At 49.8% G+C, this 19,074-nt stretch overlaps 1 protein-coding gene across 1 annotated transcript in view; it reads right to left on the bottom strand.

Moving 5' to 3' along the window:
- Positions 1-217: 217 nt before the first annotated feature.
- LOC147607189 (ABC transporter F family member 1-like) overlaps positions 218-19,074 on the bottom strand; it is a 34,971-nt gene continuing 16,114 nt past the window's right edge. The window contains exons 5-6 of the mRNA XM_086790955.1: positions 1,591-1,825; positions 218-1,474 (exon numbers count right to left, since the gene is read on the bottom strand). Of these exons, the coding sequence (XP_086647081.1) occupies positions 423-1,474; positions 1,591-1,825 (1,287 nt within the window). The 3' untranslated portion in view covers positions 218-422. The remainder of the gene's footprint in view (positions 1,475-1,590; positions 1,826-19,074) is intronic.

The raw sequence follows: 19,074 nt of genomic DNA, 5'->3' as shown, positions 1-19,074 counted from the left end.
ACATAGGAGGGAAGGCAACTTCAACTGAGAGGATTAAAAACCTGCAACATGCTTACAACTTAGACCAGCATTTTCTCTCATTTCAACCTCGACAGATGTAGTACCTTTAATCACTAAGAGCATATGCACACGCTGCACACTAGGAAGCATGCGTATGTCTGACTCACTCCTATGCGTAGACCTGCATACCATCATCATACAATCTAGAAAGCCCATCTACTCCACCTCACAAGAAGCAAGGGTAAGCTTTTCTTTTCCATGAAGAAGTGTCCCTACAGAGGGAGGCATCGGCGTTACAAAGCTCTGTAACTTGAAAGGAAATAGTTGCCTCAGTTTCAAAGTAATATTTTGACAGGTTTATAAATTATGTATGCACTGCTATGCAGCAGTACAATTTGATCTTTTTAAAAGTGATGATATTTTTAAAGGCCTGCTTTTGCCTTAAGGTGCTGTTTGAAGTCCATGATGTCACCATCCCACCTTGAAACTGACTGGTTTTCACAGACCCAAATCTCCTTGGCCACCTGATTGATGAGCCTGAAGTCATGACTCACAAGCACAAGCCCTCCATCCCATTCATTCAGTGCATCAGCTAGTGCATCTATAGTCTCAATGTCAAGATGATTGGTGGGCTCATCAAGCAGCAGCAGATGAGGTAACCGCCATGCCAACCAGGCAAAAATAACTCTACTCCTCTGGCCATCAGATAAATTATTCATGGGCATAATTTGAGCCTTCCCAGTGAGCCCAAACCTTCCAATTGCTGCACGCATCTTTTCCTCTTCTAGACCAGGATACTCTGACATCATATACTGTAGAGCAGGCATGTCGAGATTCAATTTATCAGCCAAATGCTGGTGAAATTGGGCAATCCGGAGATGGTTGTGACGTCTCACCATGCCATCCAGAGGGACCAACTCACCTGTCATTAGCTTTAGCAGTGTACTCTTACCTGCTCCATTTGGCCCAACCAAGGCTATGCGAGAATCCAAGTCAACTCCAAAATCGACATTCTTGTATAGAATATTTTCTGGTGTATAACCAAAATCCACCTCAACAAACTGTAAAACTGGTGGAGGCAACTTCCCGACATCAGTGAAATGAAAAACAAGCACCTTGTCCCTGACCACCTTCTCTGTGAGACCCCCTCTTTCCATTTTTGCCAAGGTCTTCTCTTTACTCTGGGCTTGCCTAGCAAGCTTTGCAGAGCCATGCCCAAACCTAGCAATATACTCCTTCATGTTTGCTATTTGTTCTTGTTCCCATTTGTATTGCTTCATCTGATTCTCCTCCAGTTCTCCTCTTGTTTGCACATATTGGTCATAGTTCCCCGTGTAAAACTTGAGTGACTTGTTTTGCATGTGGATAATATTCGTGCAGACTCCATTGAGGAAATCTTGAGAATGGGACACAACAACAAGGATGCGATCAAATTTCTTAAGCATTTCTTCCAGCCAAACACAGGCTTCAAGATCTGCATAAAAATCATTGTTAGAAACCCTAAACCCTCGTATTTCAGCCCGCTACCGAGCACCCCTTTCCCAAAAGGAAATAAACCATACTCAGATCATTCAACATTTCATTACTTACCTAAATGATTGGTTGGCTCATCAAGAAGTAAAATCGTGGGATTCATAAACAATGCTCTGGCTAGTGCTATTCTCATTCGCCAACCACCAGAAAAATCACGGGTCTTCTTTCCTTGCATGCTTTTTGTGAAACCCAACCCATGCAAGATTTCAGCTGCCCTCTTTTCTGCCGTTGCTGCATCCATAGCCTCCAACCGCTCATAAATTCTTTCCAGAACCTCGCCACCTCCATCATCCTGTCAAATCCCAAATGCTATTAACATTGTTTGGCATCTTCAATCTGAAACACTGCATTCTTAAGTAGCCTCAATGACATTTATAAGAATCCCTTGTAACAAAGTTGGCCATATTAGAAATCTGATTATTCACCTTTTTTTTTTCAAAAAATGAGACCGACCAATTAGCAAAAAGAAACATCATCTGAGAGAACAAATAACTTACGCTCTATCCATGGCTAGCTGCTCTCGAATACATATGAGCCACAATTGGCCCCATCATACGAAGTAATCGCATTTGTACCACCACACAAAGAAGGTCCCCGGCTGAGAATACATACAAAAGCTGCCTGTCAGTCCTCCGTAGCCCTGGAGCTGCCTTGACGATTATGGATGAGGCCTCACTAAATGGTATGGACCGACTCAGAGACATTTCTTTGTTTGGAACATGGCCGTGTTCCCAACCACCCTGTTTTTTTTCACCATCAGCACCCAAAAGGCATAATGACTGCAAATTTTTCTCAAGAAGAGGTACTAGAGGAACAAGAGAAAGGCATAGGCACACTTACAATAAGGGGTTGTTCACACACACTAGCAAAGGGCTGATTTACACATAAAGCTCCAAATCCCAACAAAACCACCCCTCAGAGACTGGTGACCAGGCTATTTTGACTCTTTCGGCGAGTCCTGCATCGACAGCCTCCTCCGACACACTTTTGTTTGAGTAGCTTGTCTTCATATTTGCATTGCATTGGATTATCTGGCTGGAAAACCCTTGGAACTTTGAACACAGATTAAATACTCCAATAATATACTTCAGTATTCAAGGGGGGTCGGCCTGTTTGCCGCCCCAGTGGTGGTGTATTGTGCAGTGCTTTCCTTTTGCAGTTTGTCTTATGCAGCAATGCATCTTTCAGTTATCTTGTGCATTTGTGGCTAGTACATTTAAGTGTCGAGCATTTTGTTCACGAGACGGTGCCCAAGGATGTTCACACCTAGCTGGTGTAGTTTTAGCCGCGCTTCATGTGTGAGTGTGATAAGCAATGATGTCGTATCTTTAGCCGCACAACTTTATGTGATGTGCCTAAGATAAGGCTTTTTTGCCTATAGGAAGCTCCCGCCTCCACCCTGCACTGCGTGCCCTTCGCATTCCCTCCCTCGCGTCCCTTCCTTCCACCCCCCGCCTGCCATCGCTCCCTTCTTCTCGCCGTTGCGCCCCCTCCTTCCTCGCTGCTGCGCCTCCCCCCTCCTCGCCATCTGGTCACCCCCGCCTAGCCTCTTCGTCTGTTCGCCCACCCCCCCCCCTCTTCGCCTGTTCGCCCACCCCCCCCCCTCTTCGCCTGTTCGCGCCCGCCTCCCTTCAACAGCGCCCCGCCCCCCTCCCTTTCGCGTTGTTGCCGCCCCCCCCCCCTCAGGGCTTCTCCTTCGTTTTTCGCCCCCTCCCTCCTCTTTCGTGCTGATTTTCACCCCCAGGGGGTTTTGTTTTTTCTTCATTTTCATCCGGTCTTCCGCCTCTTTGTGTGCAGCCCGTTTCTTGCAGGTTTTCCGCTTCCGCCTCGCCTTCGCCTGAGCTTCAGACTCTGATGGAGACTCCTCCCGCCTCGCCTCAGAGGGACTCATCCGCAGCCCCCTCGCCCGCCCCCGAGGACATCCCCATCAGGCTTTCTCTTTCGCCGGAAGAGGAAGCGAGCCTCACCGCAGAGGTGGAACGCCTCCAGGCTCACTCCACCATCTGCCGTATAGTCGGCACTCGCCCCAGCAGAGGGGAGTTCTTCAGGCTCGCCTTCTTGCAGATGTGGGCAAGATCCTGGATGTACAGCTCCTGGGCCGGGGCCATTATCAGATCGAGTTCGAGGCAGCCCAGAGCGTTGCCAAGGTTCTTGCCATGAGTCCTCTGGACATCAGGGGTAATCGGGCTTTCTTCAGACCTTGGCAGCATGGATTTGACCCAGCAGCGGCGGAGCAGGGAGAGCGCCTCTTCCATATTACAGTTTGTTTCCCTGGTCTCCGCCGGGAGTATCTTCCGCTCCTCTCCAGGCTCGGAGCACTGGTGGGCTCGGTACTAGAGACGAGCCCCTCAGCAGCTTCAGTGGTGGCCAAAGCAGCTGGGCTACCTTCGGTCAGAGTGTTGGTGTCTGACATCTCCTCCCTTCCTAAGGTCATACAGCTACCTAGGATAGGGGGGGGGTGGATAGATCAGAGAGTGGAGTTTTCGGGGCTCCCGAACCAGTGCTTCATTTGCAAGCAGGTCGGTCATCTGGCCAAGGCCTGCCCTCGCAGGAGACCTCGACCCTCACCACAGCAGCAGGCTATTGATGGCCCGCCCACAGATTCGGCTCGGCAGGCTGCCTCAGGGACACCTGCTCAGGCCACAGAGACCTTGGAGTGGCAGCCTGGACAGGGGCGCCGTCGAGGGAGATAGCCACAGCAGCATGCCCAGAGACCGCTGCAGCAGCAGCCACACTCTCAGCCTCACTGGGTTCCCGTGAGGAACAGCTTTGCTCCCCTTCAGGAGGAGACCCCTGCAGCGACCGAGGACCAGGAGATGCCAGCTCCCCCTCCTTCACCCCCCCCACCCCCGTCCCCTCCCACCGCCTCGCTTCCACCATCGCCTCCTCCCGCCCCCGCTCCGGTTTCGGCAGCGGCTCCCTCTCAACCTTCCTCGCCTCCCCCTCCTCCCCCTCCGCCCGCCTCACCTTCCCGGGAGACCCTGGCAGTTCCCTGGCGCTCACCTGCAGTCCGGAGAGCCCTGAGCACTGACCTCGCTCGAGCATCACAGAGGAGACCTATGCCGATTAGGGCCTCACGGATTTCATCTATCCGCAGTCGGCTGAGTCGCCTTGGCATTAGACAGCGCTCGGAGGCCTTTGATTATACCTTCACACGGCTTTTTGGAGCAGAGGGCCCCCATGAGCCAGCACCCATTCGAGTTCATGTAGTGATACCTCCGGCCCGCGGGGAGGAGGCACTAGACTCAGCAGTGGCCTTCTCGTTCCCTCTATGTGGACCTTGTGATCGGGAGTGGACTCTTGAGCTCGCTCTCAGCACTTTGAAGACTCAGGCAGTTGAGTTTTCTCACCACATGAGCGATCTGGAGGTGACAGATGTGATAGGCCGACTTTGGGAGTTGGCTCATTTTTTCTTGGATCCCGGGAGTGTGGATACCTCAGGGATTCGGCACTTGGTCGTGCGCATAGTGGCAGACTTGGCACGCGACCCTGGATATGTGAGTATACACGAGGTTTCTCTGTCAGAGCAGGAGGCAGTCGCCATGGGCCACAGCCACTGGCGCCTGATCCGGGATTCTTGCAGTACACCGGGTGGGCAGATTCGCAGCCGTTCGGATGGGGACTACTCTCCATCCAAGCCGCTTGCGAAGGCCCGACGTACGGCTGAGACAGCATCCACCTCAGCAGGGCATCCATGAGGATCATCTCATGGAATGTACAAGGCCTTGGCGGAGCACACTTTATACGCTATCGAGGTTGCTTGAGGCAGGAGCTTCAGAGATGCCTGGTTGGTGGCAGCATTGACATTTTGATGATGCAGGAGCACCACTTGGGTGAGAGCAGGATCCGGAGATATGGTTCGGTGATGCCTGGTAGATGGGACACTTTTTGGTCTGCAGGGTTTGGTCCTTTGGGTGGACACGGAGGAGTATGCATGGTTATTGCAGATGCATGGCGGCAGGCCATTGTGGATCGAGGGATCATTGTGCCTGGTAGAGCACAGTATGTCATTCTGAGGATGCATGATGAGCTATTGGGTGTTCTCAACATCTATGCGCCCAATCATGCTAGTGCCAGAGCAGAGTTCTGGACTCAGGTTACAGATGCATTGCCAGAGGCCGCACATTGGTGTGTTGGGGGAGACTTCAACATGCTTGAGGACCCGGCAGATAGGGTGGGAGGCAGTCATGTTACAGTGCACGGCACGGAGCTTGCAGCTTGGGACCGATTTTGCATGTCACTGAGGATCACTGATGCATGGCAGCATGGGGCTTTCTCCTGGTCTCAGGACAGTCTTAGTTTCTCTCGGTCGGATCGCCGGCAGGGAGGGACTAATCTATCACGGATTGATCGCTTTTATGTGGGCGACTGGTTAGGGGAGCGAGGGGGCTCCGTCGGCATTCTCGCTGGCACCTCATTTTCAGATCATGCGCCAGTTATATTGACATTGGAGGAGGGGACACGGGAGCCCAGCTTGCAGTTGAGGCTCCCAGAGAGGGTACTTGCAGATCCCAGTCTCGCTGAGGACATTGAGAGCATCTGGCATGATAGTCAGTGCTCTGACCAGGATGCAGCGGGCCAGTGTGCCCAGGGACTCATTGATCTTAGCTCTTTTCTGCACGCTGCAACTATGACACGACTGGGAGAGATTCGCGAGCGGGAGCAACGGCTGAGACGCAGCCTTGCTTCGCTACAACGCCTTCAAGAGCAGCAGCCTGCATGTGAGTGGGTGGCGTCCCAGCTGAGCCAGGCACGCCAGGAGGTTAGAGAGGTAGAGGAGCAGAGACATGAGTTTTACTATCGTCGTCAGGCCTCTCAGTGGACGCAGCTTGGTGATAGACTGGGGAGTTTTTTGAGATCACTCGACCCCGTCATGCGCGAGCAGGAGTCCGCCAGCTTGGTAGACCGGATGGATAGGTAGCTACTGAGCTCGGGGAGATCAGAGCCATTGCCACTGCATTTTATAGTGACCTGCTTTCAACGGAGCCTGCCACTGAGGATCGAGATGTTTGCAGACAGACTGTGTGGGCCCATGTGCAGAGGAGGGTCACAGACCATATGCGTACAGTTCTAGGTGCGCCTCTGTCAGAGATTGAGCTTGCCGAGGCCTTGAGGGTCCTGCCGCGACATAGTTGCCCAGGGGAGGACGGACTGACGCCGGCCTTTTTTATGCGCTATTGGGACCTTTTGGGGCCAGGCCTCCGCAGGGGCTTTCAGCATGTTTTGGACACTGGGGTGATGCCGCAGAGCTTTTCAGAGGGCTTGATCTATCTTATCCCTAAGGGGGAGGGAGTATCAGATGACATTCGGCATTGGAGGCCTATTACGATCCTCAATACTGTCTACAAGGTCTTAGCAAAGGCCTTGAGTTTGAGGATCCAGCCCTTCTTGGGGGAGTTGATTCATGCTACTCAGACAGGATTTGTCAAGGAGCGCAGTATCCTTGACAACATCTTTACTTTCTGGGAGGCGACGGCCCGAGCTAGATTTCTTGGAGAGGACTTGGTCGTGATGCTTCTCGATTTTGAGAAGGCATACGATAGAGTTGATTGGGGATTCTTAGAGGGCACGATGCTTCGCCTGGGCTTTGAGCCAGGATGGATCAGAGGGGTGGCAGCTCTGTATTCCACAGCTCGCAGCCAGGTGCTGATTGCAGGAGGACGGGGGCCGAGTTTTGAGCTGACCAGATCAGTCCGTCAGGGGTGTCCTCTCGCCCCTTTCCTTTTTCTCTTCTTTGCGGAGGCTATGAGTATGTATTTGACGGCAGAGGAGGTTGGTTTGAGAGGACTTCAGCTCCCAGTCCGGGGGGAGGATTTGCTTGATGCTGAGTTTGCAGACGACACGGGCTTATTTTTGCATGGCCAAGAGGCCAATCTTATTCGGGCTGAGCAGTCGCTCCAGGTTTTTAGTGCAGCTTCGGGAGCATTGATCAATTGGCGCAAGACAGTGGCCTTTTGGATCAGTAGTGCTCCCACTCCGGCATGGAGCCCGGACCCCGGTTTTAGATGGATTCCTCCAGGCACAGCAGTGCGGTATTTGGGATGCCAGATTGGCCTCGATTTGTCACCTGAGCAGCAGATTGCCCCGCTTCTTCTGAGCATTCGGAAGAAGCTATTGTATTGGAGTACAGCTCGACTATCCTTGGCTGGGAGGGTGGTGGTGGCAAATCAGGTGCTGTTAGCGACCATGTGGTACATTACGTCTTGCTGGATTTTTTCGAGCTCTTGCATCAGCCAGGTACAGAGGCTGATCAGGAACTTTCTGTGGTCTGGGCGGGACGGACAGCCAGCTCGGGCAAAGGTTGCATGGGCAGTTATTACACTTCCGCTGGCTCAGGGCGGTTTGGGCATTATAGATCCAGTCGATCAGAGTAGAGCCTTATTGGGGAAGCTTATTGTTCGGGGGTTGCTTCCAGGCGCTGAGCCTTGGAAAGAGCTCCTCTTGCAGCGACTGCAGGCTCGGGCGTCCCCTGCAGGGGGTGCTTGGGCACCAGAGATTCGCTAGATCTTCATAGAGATGAGGAGGACAGGCCTCAGTAGAGGATGGGAGGACAGATTTGCTTTGAGTATCCTGAGAGCTTGGGAGCTGCTGAGACCGGGGCTCTCTCAGCGACCTCCTTCTTGTGTTGAGGAGTGGGCCAGGCAGCCGCTCATCTGGAGCCCAGCGGTTCGTACGGAGCAGGGTCATATGCTGGGTTCTCGGCCTCGTCTAGCCTGGGGACCTTTAGCGGCAGGCCCAGCTCGTAGTTTTGGAGACTGGCAGGCTTTTTGCAGTCTACCAGAGGAGATCCAGGTGGAGAGGCTGAGTCACTTCAGAGGGGGGTTGATTATGAGGGATGATATACAGGAGGCACTCACAGAGGAGTGGTTCACACCTCTCGAGCCAGTGGCCCCACGGTGGATGGGAGCCTTTACACAGTTGGAGATCCTGATTGCTGTCAGAGCTAGCACTGAGGATGGCAGATGCCTCTACTATGAGATTCAGGATGAGGGCAGACTCCAGAGAGTGGAGGTGGAGTCGCCTTTGGTTGCAGAGTGCACCTTTCAGAGGATTCGGGTAGTGGCTGCCGCTTCTCGGAAGTGGCATATTGACCCCGACCCTGCTGATGTGCTCTCGGATTGGCACATATGGGCATATGCAGCGCGCCCCTTGGCCCGGCTACAGTGGGACCCCGGGGAGTACGAGTGGCATGATCCTTATGCATCCCTTGAGGCCACAGAGATCACCTTTTTCCAGTATACTGTTCGGCTGGGACGGCATATTTTGACGGCGAGGAGGACGGTTTCTCCAGCGGCAGCGGGGCATTGGCGATTGCAGGGACTCTCACAGGAGTTCCTGGAGGATTTCTGGGCTCGGCTCTGGGCTAGTCGGCAGGCCCGCAGGATCTCGGCTTTTCAGTGGTGGCTGGTCGCCCACAGGGGCTCAGCAGTTGGCACTTGGCTTGTTTACAGCGGTCTTCCGGCGACCTGCGTCCGATGCGGCCACCATATGGAGACACAGAGACATTGCCTTTGGGACTGCCCTCAGGCACAGCAGATTTGGCTGCGGATGCTGCGTATTCTGGCCCCCCTCTCTCCAGAGGGTGTGTTTACGTGGGGTGCCGCTGCTTGGTCGACTTCGTCAGGGCCTGCTATGGGCTATGAGATGGAGCAGGACAGTCAGGCCATCAGATTTATTAGGGGCCAACCTCGCCTGGTTCCGGCACCGGATTTCTCGTCCGCCAGCTGGACACAGGAGAGGGATTTACGATGGGAGCTCCTCAGCAGCCTCACCATCTGGTTCACCTGGAGGGCCCGGTGCTTTACGGCCTTTGAGGGGAGATTGGAGCCACCAGCAGAGACTGTACGGGGGATTTGGCAGGAGTTGATCCACACCCTGCGAGGACAGTATGACCGCATCCGGGGAGACTCGGATGAGGCGATCTTACGGCGCCAGGCCTTTCACACCACTTGGCGCTGTGGCCCGTTCTACACCTTACACACGGGATTCCCCCGTTGGCACTACAGGCCACCTGTTTGGCTCTTTCCCCCCCCTATTGTATGATTTAGCCGCTCAGTTCTTTATACTGATGCTTGTATTTTGCAGCACCTAGGGAGAGTCTCCCGGGCTGCCATTATGTATCCGCTGCTCTTCTCTCTCTTAGGAGCAGGAGAGATCTTTTGTAGCCCTACGGGCGTTTTTATATAACTAATGTGAAAGGATCTTTTCTCGGAAAAAAAAAAAGGCTTTTTTGCCTATAAAAGCATGTACTTAATGTAAACTTTACAATCAATCAACAGCATCATTGAGTCATGCAATCACTCTCTCTCTTGTTGAGTTTGTTACATCTTTCTCTCACTCTCTCTCTTCTACACACACACCACCATGGATATCTTCAAGCCTCCATAACAACTGCTTCAGCTCAACCAAACATGGGCCTACAAGTGGTATCAAAGCTAGACTAGCAGTTCCGCCTCAACGTCACCGCCCAAAGCCGCGAACCATCGTTGCCTCTGTCTTGTTGAGTTTGTTACATCTTTCTCTCACTCTCTCTCTTCTACACACACACCACCATGGATATCTTCAAGCCTCCATAACAACTGCTTCAGCTCAACCAAACGTGGGCCTACAAGTGGTATCAAAGCTAGACTAGTAGTTCCGCCTCAACGTCACCGCCCAGAGCTGCGAACCACCGTTGCCACCAGTTTCTACCGCCAAACTAGGGCACACCACCGTTGCCCAGCCCGTCGGCGGTGGTGCTAGTGCTGAGAGATTCACCTGCCGCCCAATCCCTGAGATCACTACCAACCTACTATCATCTTACAGCCGCCTATTTCTATAGCTACACTCACCATCTCTGAGTTTGCCGCCACCACTTCTAAAGCCTGATCTACAGCCACCTTCTTTGAGCTGCCTATTGTGCATGGAGCCTGAGCCCATGCTTGCATAAAGGTACTACTCATTTAAGGGGTAAACCTTATCACGATGTCTGCACCATCCATTGAGAAGTTTTTTGGTACGAAGTGCGCGCAACAATCACCTAGTGGGCCTAGTTGTGCACAATAGTCGCCTAGGGTGGCCAATCTTGGTTGCCCTTAGGCTTGTCTCTTGGCCACCTTGCCTACCAAACCTCAGCCACCTACAGCCTTCTCAAGTACTAGCTTCAGGTACGAAAAGTTCGATTCGGTACGGTACGTTCAAATACGGTCTTGGAATGCACCGCTAAATTTTGAAAATAAAATACGATGGAGGTACGATCCATTTAAAAAATACTTAAAAATATAAATAATAAATATATATTGTTATACACATACACATAGATGCAAAACTTAGAGAAGTAACAACTTACCCAAAACATAGAAATTTAGGAAGAGGGAGAGAGAGGGAGAGACTTGAGGAAGAGGGAGAGAGAGGGAGTGGGAGAGGGAGGGGGAGGCTTGAGGAAAAGGGAGATGCTTGAGAGAGCCTAGAGGGGAGAGAGGCTTGAGCCTTGAAGGAAAGCTCGAGGGAGAGGATTGATCTTGAGCAATGAGCATTTGTGAGGGGAGGGTTGAGTAATAAGCACTTGTGAGGATGGGGTTGGGGGAGGGGCCATTATATAGGATGCATGATGCATCATGCACATTGCAAAGGACCGAAGGCTTAAGCCTCAAATAGTCCCCAAAATGCCTAAGAAACGGTGAGAAAAATGGTCTAAAAAACGGCCAAAAAAACGATCGAAAAAAACAGTCGCTTGGATTCGACTGAACCGGAACCGAACCGCCTAAATCGAACAAAACCGTTCGTATCGAACTGGACCGCCTGGGCGGTGCGCAAACCGGGTGTCATTGTGCATAGAAGAGTCCAAGATCCTTCGTACCCTATAGATACTGCAAGATCCACAATCATGCGTCCCAATGAGTCTTCAAAGGTGTCTGCATAAATGAGCTCAAAAGCCCCACTAGAAAACTCAAGTCCAATTTGGTGTTCAACAACCAAATCAATGAACCAACAAGCTTCCGATACAAAGAGGCATCAACCTGCTCACAAGGATCATGTACTGTTAGTTTAGTATTCAGGTCCATCGGAGATGAAATAGGCTTGCAGTTCTCCATCCCAAAGACCTCCAGTAACTCATAAACATACTGCTGCTGAGAAACAAAGAACCCCCTCTGGATCTACCAAATCTCCAATCCCAAAAAGAAATGAAATAAGCCTAAGTACGTCATCTCAAACTCCTTTGACAAGGCAGCCTTCGTCACAGCTATGTGCTCCACATGATCGATAGTGAGAATAAGATCATCCGCATAGAGGATAATCAAGGTGACCATACCGCGTTCCCGAAAGAGATACAAGTTCGGATCTACAACTGATCTCTAGAAACCCTTTTTAAGAGAGAATCAATCTTCTGATTCCAAGCCCTGGGAGCGTGTTTAAGACCATACAAGGCCTTCCGTAACCTATAAACCTTACCTTTTGATCCCGGAACCTCAAAGCCTGGAGATAGCTCAACATACACATACACCTCCTCCAGTGAGTCACCATTCAGGAGCATAGATTTTACATCCATCTCATACACCGGCCACTACTGAGAAGAGGCAAGGGCAAGAACTGTCCAAATCGTAGTCATCCTAACTGTCGGTGCAAAGGTGTCCTCATAGTCGATGACAGGCCGTTGAGCATAGCCCTTGGCCACAAGTCTGGCCTTGTGCTTGTCCATGGACCCATCACACGTATACTTGGTCCAAGTCTCCTAGGAAAGAGCTTCCTTAATTGTGGTAGGCTCTTTGTCTCCGAATGATATGAGACATCAATGCATAGTTCACATGACAGCTCCACTGATTGACTTTTATCACGAGCTCTGTGCAATCTTCGAGGTCCATCCTCTGTGGAGCCTCCTGTTGTTGCTGGACCTCATCTCCAACCTCGGGCTCAACCTCTACAACTGACTGAGGTTGGCTAGCTAGAATAATAGCCTAGGAATCATCCTCATACTCATTTGGTTCTCCGAGAAGTGGTGGCTCCTCAACAATGGAAGCTGGAACATGCTCATCAAACACATCATCTCTGCTAACAACAACCTCGTTCCACTCTTTGTTAGCAACCTCGTTCCGCTCTAGGTCGTATAACTTGTAGCCTTTGGAAAGAGAGTTATATCCCACGAAAACAAGCTTCTGGGACTTTGAGTCAAGCTTCCCCCTCTACTTCTTTGGTATGTGAATATAGACATCACTCCCAAAAACACAAAAATGGGAGACATCTGGTTTCCAGCCAAAATAAGCCTCAAATGGAGTCATCTTAGGTACTGAAGTCGTCAGAGATCGGTTGAGGGTATAGACAACCGTAGCCACAGCCTCTCCCCAAAGTGGACGAGGAAGATCTCGATGCTCCAACATCATCCTCACCATCTCCACCACAGCCCTATTCTTACGCTCAACCACTCCATTCTCTAAAGGTGATCCTATATTGGCCAGCTCCCACTTGATGCCATGCTTCGCACAAAACCGCACAAAAGCATTAGGAGAAAAGTCTCCTCCTTTGTTAGCCCGAACAATCTTCACCTGCAATCCAGACTCCTTTTCCACCATAACATGGCAATCCTTGAACCGAGCAAAGGCTTGGTCCTTCTGGAAAAGAAAAGCCCGCCTAGCAGCCTGCTTCGGAAAAGACTCCCTATGCTACTTTCCACAAATGCAAGAATTGCAATGTCCCTGCTTGCTCCCAACATCTGGCAAGCCATCCACCATCTGGACCCGGAAAGCCCGCCCATCGCATCCACATTCAAGTGGCCAAAACGAAAATGCCACAAATCACCGAGCTTGTTGGGGTAAAGGCATTATGCCCACCCTTATAGTGTGTACAAGCCCATAAGTTATAGTACATAGTACACTTAGTACTTTTAATGTACTAAGTGCACTATGTGTACTAGTGCAATATACATGTGTGATAGGGGAGTCACACACACATCTTGGTGAGTTGACTTATCCCCACAACTCTCTCTCTCTCTCCCTCTCCCTTGCTTCTCTGTGTATATCTCTAACCCTAATTATCTCTCCCACACAACTGGTATCAGAGCTTAGTGATCCCTCCCTCTTCCCTCTTCTCCTTGATAGCTGAACGAGCTGTACTGTAGCTGGCTGTCACCCTCATTAGGTGAGTCGTACTGTTCCATGCACTCGGCCCTTGTTTTGTTGCTGTCATACTACAGCTGTGGCAGAGAGCGCTGGGCAGCGCACAGCACTGAAGAGATAGTGCAGGGCATCAACGCTCGCAGCAAGCCCTACAGCGTGAGCAGCTTGCAACAGGCGCCTGGCCACTAGGCGAAGGCAGCGTTGGCCCTTCAGCGTGAGCAGCGAGCGAACACAGGCGATTGAAGGCGAACACACGAGCCCAGGCAAACACAGCAACGAGCACGTGGCGTTGAGGCGTTGGTCCAAAAAGCGTGTTACGCTGGGCGTTTGACGGCGTAAAACAATCGGGCGTCAATACAACAAGTGCTGGCCGCTATCGCTGGACGTAGGCAACTGAGCGTGGAGCGAAGGCGTAGACTGGCGCTAGGTGAAGCAGGTGTGGAGGCTTAACTGGCTGCTAACCAGAACAACACGCGAACCAGCCAACAGCATGTCGTACGTGAACCTGGATACGCCCCTAAAGCTGGCGGACTATTTCAATCTGGGTGGGCAGCAACAGAGCCAGCCAACCGTACATCACCTACAGAAGCTTCATCACCCCCCTTCTGCAACAGCATCACAATTTTTGCAGCAGCACCACCCCCTTTCCTGCAACAAAAAAAAAAATCAAAAATTACAAGGTATCTTGCTTCAAATTTTTTTTTGGGATTTGCAATTGAGCAGGTACAATCATCAATTGAGCAGAAACAGGTGCCGAATTGCTCAATTTCTGAGCAAAATTGGCAAAATTGGGTGACATTGGTCACAATCAGGATCAATTTGCACGAAATTGGATGTCGAAATTTGGGGCTTTTGATGTAATTGTGCAATTAAGCACTCATACATGCTGTATGATGTGAGAAATCGCACATTTGGGCAAAATTGCAGTGCAAATCAAGGGGCTTTTGTGCCGATTGTATTGATTTGCAAAATTTGCAACAAATTGCAGTGCAAATCAAGGGGCTTTTGTGCCGATTTGGTTGATTTGCATGCAGGCACTCGCAGTTGATGCTTTGGGCAACGTGTTGATGCCCGACAAGCACTCAATGTGCCTGTAAATCAAGGGGCTTTCATGTATTGGATGTATATGTGGCCAGGGGAAAGCATCGTGAAGACTCTGGATGCCTTCATGTGCGTCAATGCACCATGTATGATCAGCAATTGATCTTAAATCAAGGGGCTTTTCAAGATTTTATGCTCATTAAGCTTGGCAAAGCAGCACGCAAGACATTTATGTCTTGAATCCTCAAAAATCAGCTTGCAGTCAAGGGGCTTTTGCCCAATTTCTGTTCGAGACTGTTGTATGCAGTGTTCGGGACTGTAAAAGTCTGATTTTCACTCATTTGGACAGCCAGGATAGCATTTATTGCTACTGTACCTGCTGGTACAGATTTGGCACAGCTTTGTGCAAGTTTTGGCATGGCTGTACACTGATTTGAGTGAGGAAAAGGTTCAATTTCAGCTGCCGTACTTGCCGGTACAGGTTTGGTGCATCATTGGTGAGCACTTAGTACTGTTGTACAGTACTTTGGAAGTGCAACAGAGCACATTTAAGGTGCTGTCCTAAATCTGCAGCAACCAGATTTTGGTGGTTTCATCACATACAGTGGGAGAAAAGTTGCATTTTTTGCTTCCGCAGTGGGAGATAAAGCTTGGGAGAACAACTGTGAGCACTTTGTGTGCTTTTGGTGCAATGTTTGCACATTTTGCAGGGAGTCAGGCATTGACAGGTTGCATATTGCTATGGCAACCACAGGTGAGAGCTCTTCATTGCTTCACATCAAGAAGCTTGAAGGCTCACATAATTATGATATTTGGCAAACCCAGTGCTACAATGTGTTGCTCCAGAAGAAGCAGCACAAGCCTATCAAAGAAAGGGGTGTAATGCCCGCTTCTCTTACTGCTGAAGAGTGGGAAGATATGGATGAGCTGGCAAGATCTACTATCATGTTATCTGTGTCAGACTCTTTACTTTTCAGCATTCGTGAAGAGAAGACAGCTTGGGGAATGTGGCAGAGATTGCAAGACTTGTATGCCCAACAAAGTGCCTCAAGCAAAGTGTATTGGTTGAAGAAACTCATAGGTCTTCAAATGAAGGAAGGGGCGTCTATGGCAGCCCATCTAAATGAGTTTAATGGTATTGTCAGCCAGGTCATTAATCAAAAGTTGGCAATGGACGATGAGTTCAAAGCCACTTTTCTGTTATGCACTTTGCCAGAGAGTTGGGACACATTCACGACAGCCACTAGCAATTCGCATGCTATGCTGTCATATGCAGATGTTGAGGGTGCTCTTCTTCAAGAAGAGATGAACAGGAAAAACAACTCTGTTGGAAAGTCCAATGCAATGAATGCACGTGGGAGATCCCAGCAAAGGGGAAAAAGCCAAGAAAGGGGAAGGAGCAAGTCTCGCTCCAAAAAGGATTTGGAATGCCATTATTGTGGCAAGAAGGGACACATTAAAAAGCAATGCTACAAATGGAAAAATGATCAAAAGGAAAAGGGAAAAGGCAAAGACAAAGAGAAAGATGAAGCCAAAGATGTAAAGCCAAAGGACAAAAGTGGAGTCAAGATTGAAGAAATCAATGTGTCACATGGAGGTGGCAGTGAGGATGAGGTCCTATTTACGTCTTCACTTGATGCCCATTCACTTCTTACAGGTGGTCATGGTATGCACTCATGGATCATTGATTCAGGTGCCTCCTTTCATGTCACAGGCTGCAGAGACTTGTTTGTCAGGTATACTGTTGGCAATGAAGGAGTGGTTTATTTGGGTGATAACCATGCATGCAAGATTCTTGGCAGAGGTGATGTGAGGCTTGTGTTTTCAGATGGCTCACAGCTTATGCTCCATGATGTCAGGCATGTGCCTGAGATCAAGAAGAATCTGCTTTCTACTGGACAGCTTGATGATGCTGATTATGTTACCACATTTGGTCGTGGAAAGTGGAAAATCAGTAAGGGCTCACTGGTTGTTGCCAGAGGCTCTAAGGTGGACACTCTTTACTTTATGCATGCAGGTGTTTGTCACCATGCTAATGTAAATGCAACCGAGCTGCCGGAAATCTCTATGTGGCATAGCCGGTTGGAACACATGAGTGTCAAAGGAATGGAGCAATTGTCTCGTTTGGGTTACTTGCCTTCTCTAAAGTTTTCAAGTTTTCAGTTTTGTGAGCATTGTATATATGGCAGGCAACTGCAGTGCCCCCACAAGAAAGCTCTTGGACAGAAAGATGCTCAGTTAGAGCTTGTGCATACAGATGTATGTGAGATGCCTCAGCTTTCTTTGGGAGGGGCGAAATATTTTGTGTCATTTATTGATGATGCCACACGTAAGGTGTGGGTTTATCCTCTTCGTTTGAAGAGTGATACATTCTCAGTGTTTCAGAAGTTTGTTGCTCTTGTTGAGAATCAAACTGGCAAAACACTGAAGGCTTTGCGTTCCGACAATGGTGGAGAGTATATGTCCAAACAGTTTCAGGACTTTTGTGATGCTAAAGGCATCAAGAGGGAGCTCTCTACTCCTTATGATCCTCCACAAAACGGGACAGCAGAGAGGATGAACAGGACCATTCAGGAGAAGGTCCGTTCTATGTTGTCACATGCTGCATTACCTCATGGTTTTTGGGCTGAAGCTGTTATGACAGCCGTTCACCTTATAAACAGGTCACCTAACACGAGGCTTGGTGGAAAAGTGCCAGAAGAAGTATGGACAGGGAAGCCTCCGTCATACAAGCACTTGAGAGTGTTTGGTTGCGTTGCGTACGTGCACATACGCAGGGAAATGCGCACCAAACTTGATCCTAAGTCTCACAAATGCATATTCCTAGGATATGGTGACAGAGGTGAAATGGGGTATAGACTTTGGGATCCCGTGAATAGAAAGATTATACGCAGCAATGATGTCATTTTTGATGAAACATGCATGTATAAGGAGCCTGCAAGGCAACAAGAGCCTGGCAGAGTCATCTTTGATGATGATGGACATCATGGACAACAACCAAGGGCTGTAAATCAGCCATTACAGCAGCAAAACCAGCCCTTAAATGGTGCTGAAAATGGTCCAAATGGACAGCCAGACATGGTAGAAGATATCCCTATGGATATACCACAGTTAGAGGAGATACCGGGCATGATTTTTCAGCCTTATGGCATGGAACAGGAGCCACCAATGGGTGATATGCAGGCTGGACAGCAACCTGCAAAATGATGGTCATTGGGTACGGAGGTCCACTAGACCCTCCAGAGCCCCTGACAGGTTTGTTCCAGGGGTTGACTACTTGATGCTCACTGACTGTGGGGAGCCCTCATGTTATAAGGAGGCTTTACAGAGGGCCACCAATGGGTGATATGCAGGCTGGACAGCAACCTGCAAAATGATGGTCATTGGGTACGGAGGTCCACTAGACCCTCCAGAGCCCCTGACAGGTTTGTTCCAGGGGTTGACTACTTGATGCTCACTTACTGTGGGGAGCCCTCATGTTATTAGGAGGCTTTACAGAGGGCAAACAAGGCTCTTTGGGAGCGTGCCATGAAGTGAGAGATGGATTCTCTGCACAAAAATGGAACATGGAAGTTGGTGCATTTGCCTGCAGGCAAGAAGGTTTTGCCATGCAAGTGGGTTTACAGGCTCAAAGTTGCACCAGATGCAAAGCCAAGATACAAAGCCAGGTTAGTGGCTAAGGGCTTCAAGCAGGAATATGGTGTGGACTTTGAGGAGATCTTCTCTCCAGTGGTCAAAATGACCACACTTAGAGCTGTGTTGGCTTTGGTTGCACATGATGATCTGGACTTGATTCAGATGGATGTGAAGACTGCTTTTCTTCACGGTGATCTCCATGAGGAGATATATATGCAACAGCCAGAGGGTTATGCAGTAAGTGGAAAGGAGAAGCTTGTATGCAAGCTGAAAAAGAGTCTTTATGGGCTCAAACAGGCACCAAGGGAATGGTATCATAAATTTGATACATTCATGAAATCCCAGAAATTCAGGAGAAGTGACATAGATCACTGCTTGTACACCAAGAAAGCTTTGGATGGCAGTCTATTGATCCTCATCTTGTATGTTGATGATATGTTGATTGCCGGGAAATCTCGTAAAGAGATGGATGCCTTGAAGAAGAGGCTGCATGAAACCTTTGATATAAAGGATTTGGGTGATGCAAATCACATTTTGGGTATGCGGATACTTCGGGACAGAAATCAGCATGTGTTGTATTTGTCTCAGAAGGAATACATTGGCAAAGTTTTGCGGAGGTTCAATATGGACGGGGGGAAGAAGACTAGTACTCCTTTGCCTCCATATGTGAAACTCAGTGCTATGGACAGCCCACAGTCAGATAGTGGCAGGGCTGATATGGCCAAGATTCCGTATGCTTCAGCTTGTGGCAGTCTCATGTATGCCATGGTTGCTA

Source organism: Cibotium barometz, chromosome 56 (assembly GCF_041138505.1).
Source record: "Cibotium barometz isolate CiBa-2024 chromosome 56, ASM4113850v1, whole genome shotgun sequence".
NCBI lineage: Eukaryota > Viridiplantae > Streptophyta > Polypodiopsida > Cyatheales > Cibotiaceae > Cibotium > Cibotium barometz.
Note: the sequence above shows the minus strand (reverse complement) of the source record. Positions and strands in the feature narration are given on the sequence as shown.